The sequence below is a fragment of the Pteronotus mesoamericanus genome, unplaced genomic scaffold (assembly GCF_021234165.1).
Source record: "Pteronotus mesoamericanus isolate MK-2021 breed Mesoamerican mustached bat unplaced genomic scaffold, CSHL_Meso_final contig_74, whole genome shotgun sequence".
NCBI lineage: Eukaryota > Metazoa > Chordata > Mammalia > Chiroptera > Mormoopidae > Pteronotus > Pteronotus mesoamericanus.
Window position 1 is genome coordinate 33753867 of NW_026555247.1, and position 15948 is coordinate 33769814.

Genomic DNA, 15948 nt, shown 5'->3' on the forward strand with positions numbered 1-15948 from the left:
CAACTTCATTAAAAAAAAAAAAATCCTCTCAAACTTCTCTACTGGGTAGGATTTCTTACAGGTATTTTCACATCAGTAAGAGCTTAGAAGTGTTGTCTAGTTTCCTCTGCTCCTTTCTTCTTGGCTGTGGTTCAGTGCTGGGGGTACGTTCTTCCCTGTCCGGTCCTATAGCCACCCACCTGAGTGAAGAATGGTCACTGGGGTTTTCTCTAAGCGAAGCAAACCATTTAGAGAACAGCATGCGGGCTTTTTTAGATCTGTGTTAACTGAGATATGTGAATGGGGGTGGTTTTTTTCCTCCAGCTCCTATTGAACCATGAGAGTCCATGAGAGTCCATTTCACCGTCAACAGTAGTTTTGCCAGCCAAATTCTTAGAAGTGTTTGGACATGTCCCAGAGTGACTGAGTGTGCTAAGGGTGTCTGAGCCACTGCTGGTGGCTCTGTGGTTTGAGTTCCCATTGGTATATGGCCACCCGAGTGAAAGTTCAACCTTGACCTCATATCATTACTTTTTTTAGGGATGCATGATCTTTGACAGATTGTACAAGAAAATGAACTATTAAATCCACCAGTAAAATGTGGAAGACCACTTCTTAGTGATTTAAAGCAGATTTAAAGGAGGGATAACGTAGGACAACTGAAGAAGGAAGAGTTTAGGAATATGTGTCTACAAACCAGTGAGGCTAATTTCCCCATTGAAAGTTGCCAAAAATCCGCTCTAACCCTCCCCTCTTCCCTTCTGACATGGCTTATTGCCTCCTTTCCTATTTCTCACCCTCCCTCTCCTCTTTCCTTCCTTTCCCTGCTGCTTGCCTCCCACCCTGCACTGAGCAAGGAAGGAGCCCACCCAAAGAGGTTCCCTTATTTGCCAGGGTTGCAGAGCTGGCTCTGGGCCACTCCTCTGTTAGGGACCCAGTGTCCTGGCCCCTGATGCGTGGCGCATTAGTTGTGTGGCATCGATGGTGTGAAGGTGAGTGCTGACAGACGAGTAGGTAAAAAGAGGAGAGTGCGCACGTTCTTGTGTGCCCCAGAGTCTAAGAGGAGCGTGGGAGGGAGTACTCTGGGGTTCAGGGGGGATGGACATCCCTCTTACAGTGCAGGTTTGATCTGAACCCCACGAGCGTGCATCCTCAGCAGGTGGGGTAAAGGGCACCTGTTAAAGACCCCCAGCGCTGCGTGTATTTATATATCCTTCATCTTCAGTAGTGACTGTCCATTTTTCTGAAATGGTCCTACCATCCAAGGCCTCGTGGGCACGAATGTTCTCCACCCGTATCTAGCTCAGGGATGAAAGAGAGGGCCTTCCCTCTTCCAGGCTCTGCAGTCCTGAGCCCAGGTTGAGGCGCATGGAGGACAGATTCGTGGCGAGGTCTTGCTCTGCTACCACAGGCACTTGCACAACTGTGTTGGATGCGTGGGAACTAGGAAACAGCCACGTGGCACCGTGACCACCAGAACCACTGAACTGGGCTGGGACAAGGAAGGGATGCTGTGCTTTTCTGCGAGGACGCCGTTTCCCCCCTAACATAATAGAGAGAATTAGGATTAAATAAAAACTGATGGAATCAGCTCCTTAGGGATGGTTTTTTTTTTTTTTTTAAATCCCAGGTGGAACTTTATTAACAGTAGCTGTGCTATGATGGGTTGGAATGTTTATTCTTCTGGGAGTAAATGGTTATCTGTAATTGGTTATTTTTATTGTAGTACATTTCTTTTAACTTGATTTCCTGAATCTGATGGTGACTATCATAGTGATAATTCTGCCAGTGGAAATAAATACTGTCAAGATCAAAATGTGTTTAGAAGTAGCTTTTTGTGAAAACAAGGTGATGAGTCCAGTTATAAATGACAAATTTTCTAGATGTTACATCCAAACCTGCTTTTCTTAAACTAACAGTTTTGCTCAATTTTATTCTTGTTAGAGACATGTCGCACCGCTCATGCTGTATAGGGCATGTTGAAGGAATTACTTTGAAGTCGTACTTATCAAGGTCTTATATATATATTCTCTGGGTATTTGTTTACTTGGACTCAGAATCCTGTAGTTACAGTGATTGTGCAGTTATTGACTTACTCTTCTTAGTAATCTTCACCGTGTTAGTGTAAATCCTAGAGGGATATTTATCTCATCATCACGAAGTGCCAGTTGCTGATGGAATGATTTTCTGTTTGTTTAACAGAACGTCTGATCAAATTCATGACCATGGGGGATATGAAGACCCCAGACTTTGACGACCTCCTGGCAGCATTTGACATCCCAGATATGGTCGATCCGAAAGCAGCGATTGAATCGGGACACGATGACCAGGAAAGCCACATCAAGCAGAACGCTCACGGAGACGACGACTCCCACACGCCCTCCTCCTCTGACGTCGGCGTCAGCGTTATCGTGAAGAACGTTCGGAACATCGATTCTTCCGAGGGCGCGGAGAAAGACGGCCACAATCCCACCGGCAATGGCTTACATAATGGGTTTCTCACGGCGTCCTCTCTTGACAGTTACAGTAAAGATGGATCCAAGTCCTTGAAAGGAGACGTGCCTACCTCAGAGGTGACTTTAAAAGACTCTGCTTTCAGCCAGTTTAGCCCCATCTCCAGTGCTGAAGAGTTTGACGACGACGAGAAGATAGAGGTGGACGACCCCCCCGACAAAGAGGACATGCGAGCGAGTTTCAGATCGAACGTGCTGGCGGGGTCCGTTCCCCAACAACAGGACTATGATAAAATGAAGGCGCTTGGAGGGGAGAACTTGAGCAAAACTGGAATCTCTGCTTCAGGCAATGTAGATAAAAACAAAGTCGTCAAGAGAGAAACGGAAACTAATTCTATAAATCTGAGCGTTTATGAACCTTTTAAAGTCAGGAAAGTGGAGGAGAAATTGAAGGAAAACTCTGAAAAGGTGCTTGAAAATAGGGTCCATGACGGGAAACTGGGCTCTGAGAAGAATGACACCAGCCTTGGCGGCGTGGCCCCGTCGAGGTCAAAGCCATCCTCCAAGCTTTCTTCCTGCATAGCTGCCATCGCAGCTCTTAGTGCTAAAAAGGCTGCGTCCGACTCCTGTAAAGACCCGGTGACCAATTCAGGGGAATCCTCTCCATTACCAAAAGAAGTAAACGATAGTCCTAGAGCCATTGAAAAGTCCCCTGAATCCCAGAGTCTCATCGATGGGACGAAGAAGGTGTCCCTGAAGCAGCCGGATAGCCCCAGGAGCATTTCAAGTGAGAACAGTAGCAAGGGATCTCCATCGTCCCCTGCAGGATCGACACCAGCAATTCCCAAAGTCCGCATCAAAACCATTAAGACGTCATCTGGGGAAATAAAGAGAACAGTGACAAGGGTCTTGCCAGAAGTCGACCTTGACTCTGGAAAAAAGCCTTCTGAGCAGACGGGGCCCGTGGTGGCGTCGGTGACATCGCTTCTGTCATCGCCCACCTCCGCCGCGGTCCTTTCCTCTCCCCCCAGAGCGCCTCTGCAGTCTGCCGTGGTCACCAACGCAGTTGCGCCTGCAGAGCTGACCCCCAAACAGGTCACAATTAAGCCTGTGGCAACTGCCTTCCTCCCTGTGTCCGCCGTGAAGACGGCGGGCTCTCAAGTCATCAATTTGAAGCTCGCTAACAACACGACGGTCAAAGCCACGGTCATATCTGCTGCATCTGTTCAGAGTGCCAGCAGCGCCATCATCAAAGCTGCCAACGCCATCCAGCAGCAAACCGTCGTGGTGCCGGCATCCAGCCTGGCCAATGCCAAACTTGTGCCAAAGACTGTGCACCTCGCCAACCTTAACCTTCTGCCTCAGGGCGCCCAGGCCACCTCTGAGCTCCGCCAAGTGCTCACCAAACCTCAGCAGCAAATCAAGCAGGCAATAATCAATGCAGCAGCCTCGCAGCCACCCAAAAAGGTGTCTCGGGTCCAGGTGGTGTCCTCCCTGCAGAGCTCTGTGGTGGAAGCTTTCAACAAGGTGCTGAGCAGTGTCAACCCCGTTCCAGTTTACATCCCCAACCTCAGTCCCCCTGCTAACGCAGGCATCACGTTACCGACCCGCGGGTACAAGTGCTTGGAGTGTGGCGACTCCTTTGCTCTTGAAAAGAGTCTGACGCAACACTACGACCGACGCAGCGTGCGCATCGAAGTAACGTGTAACCACTGTACAAAGAACCTCGTTTTTTACAACAAGTGCAGCCTCCTTTCCCATGCCCGCGGGCATAAGGAGAAGGGGGTTGTGATGCAGTGCTCCCACCTGATTTTAAAGCCCGTCCCAGCAGATCAAATGATTGTTTCTCCGTCAAGCAATACTTCTGCGTCATCTTCCGCTCTGCCGAGCTCCGTGGGGGCTGGCACACACACTGTCACCAAAATTCAGTCTGGTATAACTGGGACCGTCATCTCTGCTCCTTCCAGCACCCCCATCATTCCAGCTATGCCTCTGGACGAAGACCCATCCAAGCTCTGCAGGCATAGTCTGAAATGTTTGGAGTGCAATGAAGTTTTCCAGGACGAGACGTCGCTGGCCACGCATTTCCAGCAGGCAGCAGATGCGAGTGGACAAGTAGAGTATCATTTACATTTTGGTGTTTCGGTGATGAATCTGTAGACATGAGTGCTCTATACAATGCCCTTGATTTTATGGGTGGGAACTCAGTTAAACGGAGAGGGCGTGGGAGGCGTGTGCGTGGAAGTATGTGTGGACGTACGTGAGAGAGGAAGGATTGTTTTCATGGAACAGGACAGTGTGGAAACACAAATCTTACTTTCAGAAAATTTTCGGGGTAGCTGATTCTTTTTAGACGGATAGGATCTCTGTGTACTAGTTGAGTTATGGCACCTTAGATTTAGGGTAAGTAACAGACTTCTTAAGTGTTGGATCATTGGAATTTACGCAGGGAGTCTGAGATCCAGCCAATTTTAGTATCATCCTGTTGAATTAAGGGTTCAAGTCAGGCTACTTACATAACCAATGTTCCTTAATTGTTAGGGACAATTTTGGTATTTAAAAAATTCCTGTTTTTACTTACAATTACTGTTTTTTATAGTTAAACATACCAAATGGGTACCTACTTTTCAGTTTGCTTGGTCCTGAAGTGTATGGAATAATATTCTTTACTGCAGTGAATTTAAGCAACAAATAGAAAACCTACCTTCATTAAATAGGATACCTCTGCGTTTGTTCGCAGCTTTCTTGTTGTTTTAGTGAAGGGCAGGTTGATGTTGGCGAAATACGCTTCACAACGGGCGTCAGTCAGCTTTTTATCCCTATAGTTGTTTCTCTCCACGAGGCCAATTTTTGGCTACTAGATGAATGTGTTTTACAAACACATGATTCCTATCATCTGAAGTAGCTGGACATGTTGAGTGAAACCCATTCGAGCTTAGAGAGACCATACGATTTATTCTCCAAACCAGAAAACATGAGAAATTGGAAGGGCGCAGTAGTTCAGGTTAATGTTCTCTCACCCAAACTTCCGTTTTTGAAGACTGAATGGTAAAACCGACTTTTCTTTCATTTGACTCCAACATCCCTATGATATTCCTCCAAGGGCAACGACTAAGTTCTTTGCAGAATTTTGAATTTGGGGAACAGGAGATCGGCATACCTCAATAATTTTTTTTCTGTTGGGTCTTCAGTTTAGTGGAAATGGAAGCAATAAGGAGTTTTGAAAGCGTTCTTGCAGCCGTGGATGTTAAATGTTTCATCGGCTTCGATCGTAAAACACTCAAAAAGATTCAAGTAGCCAAAAGTTCAAGAAGGCAGTGATTCTGCTGTCCTTCTAGCATGTCCTCATGACAGTGCTTGGGCTCTGTATGGGCACCCTCTTATCTTGTCCCCACTTCAGCAAAAGGGCAGTATTTCTTTCCATCCTAAAAGGAATCAGGGAAAAAAAACTCCCCACTAAACCCATGTCTTTAGTTCTGTTTGTTCTGCTGCCTTGTTTCCTGTCTGCTGGTATTTTGCATGTCCTGGCTTTCGTGGTTCCCCCACCCCCTCCTAGGTCATGTATGCTGGTCGGTATCTGGTACCTTGAGCTGCCATCAGGTGTGTCTGCTTTGCTTGGGATCCCTTCTTCTCTGGCCGGGAGGAAGGACATGGGCAGAAAGGTGGGAATTTCCCCTCCTCCCCGTACCCGCCTAGTTTTGGGTCTCTGTTAACTCTTCAGGCTCAGTAGCCAAACCAGGGGCAAACAAGGGTGAGCCTTTCCTCGTCAGGGAAGGAGGTTAGCATCTCTTCCTAGTGCGGTTGCTGTTCCACCTTGACTTTTGCATTGCGCTGTCTCACCTGGAATACTGAGCCGTGCATCATGGCCGAAAATACAATAACTCTTGGGCCAAATAAGCACAAAGCCAGACATTCGTCCCCTGTTCTGTTTCTCAGCTGAGCACCCATGCAGCTTGTCAGAGAAGAGTGTCTGTTGAACGAGCGCTAGGGCCGGCATCCTGGCACCGCTGGGCGGGCAACATAGAGGCGCCCCGTACGCTCTCCCCGCGCCCTGCTTCCCCGCCTCGCACTGAAACCCAGCCCGGAACACCTCCTCCGCAGTTCCCTCTTCTCACACTCAGCCCGCGGGTTCTTGTGCAGACCAGGCGGGCGGCCTGGCCTCTTGCTCAGCAGCCCAGCCTGTGCCTGCTGTCCGTGGAGGACTGTCCCTTGTCCCGCATGCCGAGTTACGCTGACCCCATCTCAAATGCTTCCATAGTTCAGGAGCGCGGTGGGGTCCTAGAGCTGTTGCTGGGCTAGCCTCAAAGATAGCAAAAGCTGGGTTGGTCCTCGCCCGTCCACGTCACCTGGTGTGGCATCCGCTACCAGTGCCAGTGGGAGGTGGGGCTGAAGACAGGAAGACCGCTGGAAGGAGAGAGAACATTCTTCATCTCAGCCTCTCCAGTTCGCCATTCACAAGACCATTGGCCAGTTCACAACTTGTGAACTTAAATTCAATTGGGGGAAAATAATCCACTTACATAAACTGTTTCTTTTGTGAGAAGGGCACTTAAAACACTTATGTCTTCTTACTAAGTTTAGAAGTTGAACTAGCGGCACATCAGGTACCAGTCCATCCTGAGCGCCTTCTTTCCTCTGTTGTCCACGCCATTCGTGTGTTTAAAACGTCTGTCTCCCCTTTGACCTTCGCCTTCTTGGCAGCTCGCTGGTGTCTCACGTTTGGAACAGCCCTCCGTGGCTCACGCCCGGCTGTCCTTTCTGGATCAGGGCCCCGGTGCTGTGTGAGCCTTGTGCCTGCAGCTGCCCGCTTCTCTTCTGGCTTTGCTGAGGGTCCCCGGGGCTGGGCTCCCCGCTCAGGCCTGCACGGTAGCCTGGGCTCGAGAGCCGTTTACACGGACTCCTGAACGGGCCGCACTGCCTCTGCCGATGCTGATGGTTAAAGCTTGTGACCTCAGGGCCCCCGCAGGCCCAGCATGCCCACACTCCCCTCGCTTATTCCCTCTCAGCTCTGGCCTTGCCCGGGCCCAGAGGAAGGTGGACCTGCTTGGCTGGCAGGAAGGATACCGCTCTCCCTGCCTCCTGCCAATGTCTACCTACAATTACCCTGACGGTTTTAAAGGCTTACCTGATAAGGCTGAAAGGTCCTGTGCTGACGTTCTGGGTCTTCCTTTACAAATCATTCCATTTTAAAATTAAGACCTTTATTTTGAGATGGTTTCGTTTCATGTAAGAAAAAATACAGAGAGAACCTATACACCTTTTATCCACTTCCCCCCAATGGTAACATCCTGCAAAATATAGAATAATAGTATAATCAGGATGTTGACAACGATGTGGTTCATATGCATAGTGTTTCCGTAACCACAGGGATCTCATAGTGTCTTTTTAGAGCCACCTCGCCCCTCCTTAAGCCACGGCACCCCCAGATCTAGTCTCCATTTCTCATTTTGCCACTTGAGGAATGCTGTATAACTGGACCCTCACCATTTATTTATAACCTTTTGGGATTGGCTTTATTCACTGGCCACCATTCCCTTGAGATTCATCCAGGTTGGTGGTTGCATCAAGTTTGTTTCTTTTTCTTGCTGAGTAGGAGTCCATTGTATGGCCGTACCCACAGGGTATTCTACCCTTCAGTCATCAGAGGGCGGGTGGCTGCATCGTTTCCAGTTTGGGGCTGTTGTGCATAAAGGTGCTGTAAACATTTGTGCACAGACTTTTGTGTGAGCAGAGGTTTTCATTTCGCTGGGATAAAGGCCCGGGTGTGCAATGGCTGGGTTGGCTGGTGAGCCATATTTATATTTTTAAAAAACTTTCCCAGAGTGGCTGCACCATTTTATATTTGATGAGCAGTATATGAGTAGTCTAGTTTCTCTGTGTCTTCGTCTGCATTTGGCGGTGGTATTTTTTATGTTAGCCGTTCCAGTAGGGGTGTAGTAACAGCTCATTGTGGTTTTAGTTTGTGGTTCCCCAATAGCTAATGATTTTGAACAACTTCTTGTGTGTTCATTTGCCATCTATATATCTTTTTGGTGACATGTCTCTTCATGTTTTTTGCCCTTTTCTTATTAGATTTTTCCCCACTGTTGAGTTTTAAGAATTCTTGATATATTTTAGATACCAGTCCTTTGTTGGATATGTGGTTGCCAGTCTTTTCCCCCAGTCTTGGCTTGCTTTTTTGTTTTAAGATTATTTATTTATTTATTTATTGGGCGGGGGAAGGGAGGGAGAAAGAGAAGGAGAGAAATGTCAATGTGTGGTTGCCTCTCATGCATCCTCTCCCGCTGGGGACCTGGCCCACAACTCAAGCATGTGCTCTGCCTGGGAATCAAACCAGCGACCCTTTGGTTCCCAGGCCGGCACTCAATACACTGAGCCACACCAACCAGGGCTGGGTTTTTTTTATTTTTTAAACGTTCTTTGGTAGAGCAGAAGCTTTTGCTTTTGATGACGTCCAATTTATCAGTTTTTTCTTTCATAGCCTATGCTTTTGTTCATCTCTAAGAACTCTCTTCCAGATCCTGAGATGTTTCTCCAATGTTTCCCCCCGAAAAGTTTTGTCATTTTCTGTTTTACATTTAAGCCTGTGATCCACTGGAGGTTTTAGTTTTTGTACAAGGAGTGAGACTTAGGTTGAGGTCTATTTATTTGTTTATTTCTGCCCATGGGTGTCCTCTTCCTTTAATACCGTTTGTCCAGGAGGCTGTCTGTCCTCACTGAACTGCCTTAGCACCTTTGGAAGGAATAGGGAAAGGGACTTCTAGTCCCTTTCCTTGGAAGCGAAGGCTCTGCTCTGTTGTTTAAATGTCTGGATGGATCTGTTGTTCTCACGGAGAGGTGTTGGAGAGGTTCCAACACCGTTGGGCTCTGCCTGAGGCTTCGTGTGACGCTTAGTTGTTTTTGGAACTCGGCTCCCCAGAAGGGCAGCTCCCTTCCCTGAGTCTCAGACTCTTGCACTGCCAAAGGTAGGTCCCCTTTTCCTCAGCCTCACCTGTGAAAGGACGAGGTCAAGCTCTTCTCCTCCCTTCCACATTGGTGGGGTCCAGCCCCTGGAGACCTCGGCTTTTCTCTTGGGAACCACCTCTTCTCAGTTTAGTCCGTCACTGTCTTCCTTTGCTTTTGATCTTTCTTTTTCCACTCATCTCTATTCTGACTCCCGTTTATGGTTTGATGGGATCCTTTTCTGAGTTGTTTCTAAGGGTGCGTGTTTGAACCCAGCAGGGGATCTCTTCTGGTGACACCGCTCGTGGCTGTCCATGCCGGGTGTCCACTCCCCTCCCCCACCTGCGTGGTTAACCCCTTGAACTTGGCCAGCGTGTCAGGGGACGGAGGAAGGCCTTGGCGGCGTCTGCTGAACTCTGCCTTGCCAGCCGCTCCCCCTCCTCTCACGGATGTTCTGTGGGCATCCTCTGTGAAAGCGGTGATTGCTTTAGAGTTGATGCATCGTGACCTGGCCCTGTGCTCAGCAAGCCCTATGCGACAGGTCTCTGCTAGGAGCTGGGCTGGAACATAGGGTTTAGCTGAAGCCTGAGTCAAGTCGTGGAATTCTGTCACACTCTGGTACCTGATAGGGGACAGTGCCCCATGCGTGCTTATGTGGGTAAGACCGCCCTGCCTGCGTCTGCTTACCCTGCGGTGGAAGCAGCAGCTGAGGGAGAGGACGGGATGGTGACATTGCCGGCGGTGGGGGCACTTCCCTTCCCAGCTTCGTGGGATCAAGGGGTGCAATAAAAATGGAGTCCACAGGCGCTGGACTTCTCACGCCTGCAGATCTGCTGTGTTGGGGGTTTGTGTTCTGACCTGTCTGATTAACAGCCTCCGGGACCCCTTGAGGAGAGGAGTGGGTGGAGGGCCCAGAGACGCTTCCCTCCCCTCCACGAAATATTTAGTGGGGCTGACAGCTTTCGTTTAAATAATTGATACTCCAGTGTATCGGGATGTCATCGCTTCACCTCTGTAAAACTGAATTTAGTGACTGAATTTAGCTAAGTACACTGTTGTGGCCTTTTCATTGGCAAATCGCTCTTCCTCCTGTGCTGTCTCCATTGGCCAGAGAATCAGGTGGTGCGGGCCTTGTGGTCAGGCCTTTTGTTTCACACCTGAAGCCACAAATGCCCAGTGAGTGTCGCAGTCAGGGCTCAGGGCAGGATTTTTTTTTTTTTATGGCTGGTTCATTATTCCTTCCCCTCGGCTGTGCTGATAACCTGTGACGTAGACACGCAGCATTGTGCTGTTGCGGGACTGTAGGAATTGTACGAGAATCGACTCTTGGGCATCTCCAGAGTGGCTGCAGGAGTGCAGGGGAAGGGGACTGACCTGTACTGGTCCTCATTTTCAGGGAACTGAGCTGACTCAGTTCCGTTTCAGGAACTTTCTGGATATTCGCTGATCAGGCAGCTTCTGGGAACCGTGGAGCCCACCACAGTTCCCCTGCCCGCCTGAAATACCGTTATTCGCTGAAGACTCATGACTTGTAGCTTTCAGTCCTGTTCTCCCAAATGCTTAATTTTGATTTCGGTCAGACTAGGCCTGTCCCAATTTATTTTTTAAAAGATTTTATTTTTGAAGGGAAGGGAGAAAGAGAGGGAGAGAGAACGTGGATGTGAGAATGAAACATTGATGAGTTGCCTCTCACATGCACCTCATCCGGGGACTGAACCCGCAACCCAGGCATGGGCCCTGACTGGGGAGTGAACCCAACCAACTGAGACACACGGGTCCGGGCTGGCCTGCCTCAGTTTATATTCCAGTGTTATCAACCTTTAAATTAATTCTGTTCTCCACTGATTACCATCTGAATAGATTATATGTGTCCGACATACTGTTTTCTGAAAATTTGCTCATTTAACTGTCAACTCTTACTAGGAGTTTTTACTGTTGCAGGATGATTTGAGAAAAAAAAAAAAAACAGGACCACAACCAACTAGCTTTGGGAGCAAAGGTGTATAGAGTGATTTCTGCTATAATTCTTGCTTTGGCTTATTTCCATTTCAGCGAGTTCTAAAATGAAATGCTTTGTGTCCTCATTGTGAGATTGTAAGAGAGTGAAAGCCAGAAAACAAACTAGTATATTTTATTATTGTTACTTCTGGTCATTGTACTGTAGACAGAAGATTAGGAAACTGCTGTTAATGAGGCAGAAACAATTACTTTGCATCTGGGCTGACTGTGAAGCCAGCAGTGTTATGACCTTAAGATCCAGTGTTTCAGGCTTTTGGTCTCTGAAATTTAAGCATAAATATATGCTGTATTGACTCACGTATTGCGAGCTTTTCTCACCTTTTCCCCCTTGTACCTTTCCCACGCTGTTTTTCTCCCTAAAGTATGAATTGAAACACAGGGAATTGTTGTCCTTGTTACTCAGACATCTCCGAAGCGTTGATAGGGGCGGGAGGTGCCCCTGGCCCCCTGCCCCTCAGCCCGCGTGGCAGCCGCTGGTTTCAGTGACAGGGTTAGGCCGAGAAGGCGCAATACAAATAGTTGTCAAGTGTGAATCGTGATAACATTTCAGCTCCGTTTTCCTGTAGCTTTCTCGTGTTTCCTGACGTTTGAAAAGTGCTATCTTTTTTGAAACAGTAACAGTTCTCTGGGTAAATGAGTCTGCCCCAGAGTAGAAATTAGCTGTTTATTACTTAAATACTGAAAACATTGATCCATTTTTTTTTAGATGATGTAAATAAAATGTCAGAAGACACTTGAAACCAGTTACGTACTTTTGCTATTTTCTATTCAAAAGGCAGGTACTGTTACACTGAATTCTTTATCTTTTTGTAAATAGCCTCAACTTGTAGAGAGTTCGAGTTTTAAGATAGGCTGTAGTTTCTTTGATTTACAAAAAAAGGAAGGGAAGTTGGGTTCTTTTAGACCACGGAAGTCCCGGTCTGCTCCTCTACCCCAGTACGTCCCCCAAATCCAGAGGTGTGTTCCGGCCACAAGTGCTGAGGATCCCAGAGAAGCTTGTGGGGTGCCCCACCCTCCCAAGACCAGGCAGGCAGAACAACGTTATGTAAAACAGAAACAGTGACAAAAATTCGAGGACAGTTAGGTACACTGTCCTCACGTGAGGCTAAAACTGGATGTTCTGCCAAGAATGAAGGAGAAATGCCTGCAAGCCCCATGGCATGCTTTTTCTCAGAACGGAATGGAGGCGAGGAGTGGAAGCAGGTAAACAAAGTGGGAAATGCAGGAGTCTATGCCGTGCATGCATGGATCTGTATGCATCTGTAGGTATAAACCGAACCTACGGTCTTCAGTTGACACGGTTCCCCAGTGACTGAATTCTCCCATGTCCATCGTGGGGGCCATTGTCCACACTGGCTCCCACTTCCTCCTGGAACGTCTGTGTCTAACGTGGGTGGACATGGAGTGAGCGATTCCTGTAGCCAGGCAGTGGCTGGGGGTGGGGTTTGGGGGGTTGGGAGACTACCCCGCCACGCAGCCCATGGTGAAGGGAGCACTTCCTCTCCAAGAGCTGATAGGAGAGAGCTTGGTATTGAAATGTGGGTGTTCTGCAGCCACAGATTTCTGTCCTAAAGAACACTGAATAATTTATGAAGTCTATTTTGAATTGAAGCGTTTTGATAACTTTATTGTTCATGTGCTAGAAACAAAGCCTTTTCACCCACCAACACCTTCATAGCTATTGATACAGTTATATATGTATTAAAAACGTAAATGTCTACTAGGGAAGAACATTTAAGCAATTCATTGTGAATTGTATTTGTATTGTGAAGTATATATATATCTTGATGAGAGATCATGTAAAAAGTTTTCTCAGCTTTTATGGAACACAAACTTTGTCTCCTTTGTAGATTCCCTTCTTTTTGTTGTTGTTTCTCCCTATTATAAAAACAGTACAACCACATTACTTTAGAGAGAAGCAGCTGTGGTGGGAGGGGTCTCACCTCTGATCCTAACATTCTGGTCATCGCTGGGACTCAGGTGTATTTGCAAATAGTTTTTCTCCTGTGTATTTTTGCTTGTTCATTCCTTGTGACCTCCATGACACCCCTGTGACAAGCACTCGTCACAGGCGTGGGACGTAGTCAGAGTCCAGTTCAAATCCTGGTTCTTAACGTTACTAACTGTGGGGCCATCGTAGTTTCTTAACTTCTCCAAACCTTGTTCCTCATCTGTAAAATGGACATAATATCATCTACGTCAGAGATTATTATGAGAACTAAATGAGATGTTGTATTTAAATGTATTTATTTGAAGTACTTAGTTCATCACTTGGCTTATGGTGGAATGGGGTCAGTATCTATCTAAATAAAATTTGTTTTGACTTTAGTATAGAATATATTGATCTTGCTCCCAAGGGAGTGCAAGACATTCTATGATGCCTGTGGAAATGCAGTTGTTATACTTCACTGCCTGGGATTAATGACTGTGTGAAAGTAGAAGACTTTAGTTCAGAGAAACAAATGATTACCTGTGATAAGGTAGATGCCAGCAGGGTCTTATGATTAATTAACGAATCTGTTGATTGGTTTTCTTTGTTGTGGCTTGTTTAACCTTTGGAATATTGTTATTAGAAAAGGAATGCTATTTTTTTAATGATGCTAACCTCATCAAAGCTGCCTGTACTGTTCTTATTCTGTGATTATAATAAACATTTTGTGGGATAAAATTTGTATTTTAGTTCTTTCAGGAGCAAAACAAAAGACTTTTCAAGTGAGTTTCTGATTTTTCTTAGTTTTGAGTCGCTCAGAAGTTTAAATCTTTATTTTTGGGCTCAATTCAAAAGCTAAAAGAATAAAACATCTTTTTAAAATGTCACAATTCTGTTGTCAACATAAAAGATCATTTTAAATCGTAGACTATATTTTGAGGCTTTTGAAAAAACAGACTTTAAAGCCAATTTTACATTTTAGAAGATAGTAGACACTTACTGCATGGATATCCAAATAGTATTCAAACACATTTACTTATGCTATGTTAGATTTATTTTTGGAATGGAAGCCCTCAGTTTATATTTACCTTAAGTTTTAAAAATATGCCATGTTTAGTGCGTGCACCTAAGGGATGAAAAATAGTGTGTTTCAGTTTTTCCTGGTTAGTTAATAACATAGGGCCTTTTCCAAAGAGGATTTCAGTCTTAATTTTATTTTTATATGTGATTAGATTTTAAGCTTTATATAAAGTTTCAATTCCATATCTAAATTTATGTATCTGAACTTGACTTCCTTGGTTTTAATTATAAATCTTGTAATGTCCAGTTCATCCATTTAAAGATCAGTTAATGTGCAAAAAAGAACAACTGGTTGCTGTGGCCATTCGTTTGCATTTCTGTCTCTCCGATTTCAAGCAAATGAAGTGACTTAAAAAATAGAAACTGGATTAGACTCTTAATTAATTTTTATTATTTTCAAGAAAGTTTGGTGAGTTGTGGGAACTGTGACTACTGTCAAGATAGATGCCCATAAACTTGTATTTATCCATTAATGTTGATTTGCTTACATAATTTGCAAGAATGCCCCTCTGATACCTCTCCTTTACATTTAACGAAATGCCAAGGTAACAAAATTGGAACTCTACCTAAAGCTGACATTCTCTTCATACTTTGGGATGAGCCTGACTACTCAGTGCATATTATTTTTATTTTACAGGGTAAGGAGTTTTCCATTGAACATGTAACTTTCAATTTTGCTTTTTCCATGGGCTTAGAATCAATTATCGTCATGTTTGAAATGACCTCTGTGTGATAATTTTGAGGTTTAACCAAGCTTCTTTGCGTGTTAGAAAGTACTTCGTAGGACCAACCCTGTCTCCCCCTTTGGTTTATTTAGAAGACTTGCACTATCTGCCAGATGCTGCTTCCCAACCAGTGCAGCTATGCATCCCACCAGAGAATCCATCAGCACAAATCTCCCTACACCTGCCCCGAGTGCGGGGCCATCTGCAGGTCGGTGCACTTCCAGACGCACGTCACCAAGAACTGTCTGCACTACACGCGGAGAGTTGGTTTTCGGTCAGTATATCGTTCACTTAACGTGCAAGTAAAGCTCGTTCACTTAATAACCGCACAGCGTTTTGAGTGGTCTGTGCATCCGGTGTTCCGGGTCGTACAGTGATACCTCGATTAACATCCTCTGGGGACTGAGCTTGTTTGTGGTGGAGGTGATCTGTTTGAACCCTTTTCATGTGGTCTTGGCCCTCTGATCCACACGAACCTGAGGATGAATGGAGCCCCTCCTTCCAGGCAAAGTATGCATGTGGCACGGTTTGGCTTTGACTGTTCGAGCCTTTTCTTTCCGCATCCTTTCTGGCATACTTTTATTGTCTTCCTCTGCATTTTAACCCCTGCAAGAACACCATGCATGTCTGTGCCTCTGAATCCTTCCTGTCCCGTAAACCAGAAAGGGTGCCATGGTTCCTTACTTTGATTTTGGCGTGATAAAGGATTGGGTGTATGTTCTTTCCTAACACTGCTCTTTGTGGAAGGGCTTCCAGGCATCCTTCCTCGACTCCTCCTCCTCCCTGCTGCTGTCCAGGCTCCTCCCTCCCTTCACACGTC

The 15948-nt window shown here is 46.3% G+C and overlaps 1 protein-coding gene across 4 annotated transcripts in view; it reads left to right on the forward strand.

Annotated features, from left to right (window-relative positions):
- Positions 1-15948, forward strand: part of ZNF532 (zinc finger protein 532) — a 95485-nt gene that overhangs the window by 42105 nt on the left and 37432 nt on the right. For all 4 annotated transcript variants that reach the window (XM_054583738.1, XM_054583740.1, XM_054583739.1 and 1 more), the window contains 2 exons: positions 2182-4547; positions 15221-15402. In XM_054583738.1, coding sequence (XP_054439713.1) covers positions 2199-4547; positions 15221-15402 — 2531 coding nt within the window. In that variant the 5' untranslated portion in view covers positions 2182-2198. The remainder of the gene's footprint in view (positions 1-2181; positions 4548-15220; positions 15403-15948) is intronic.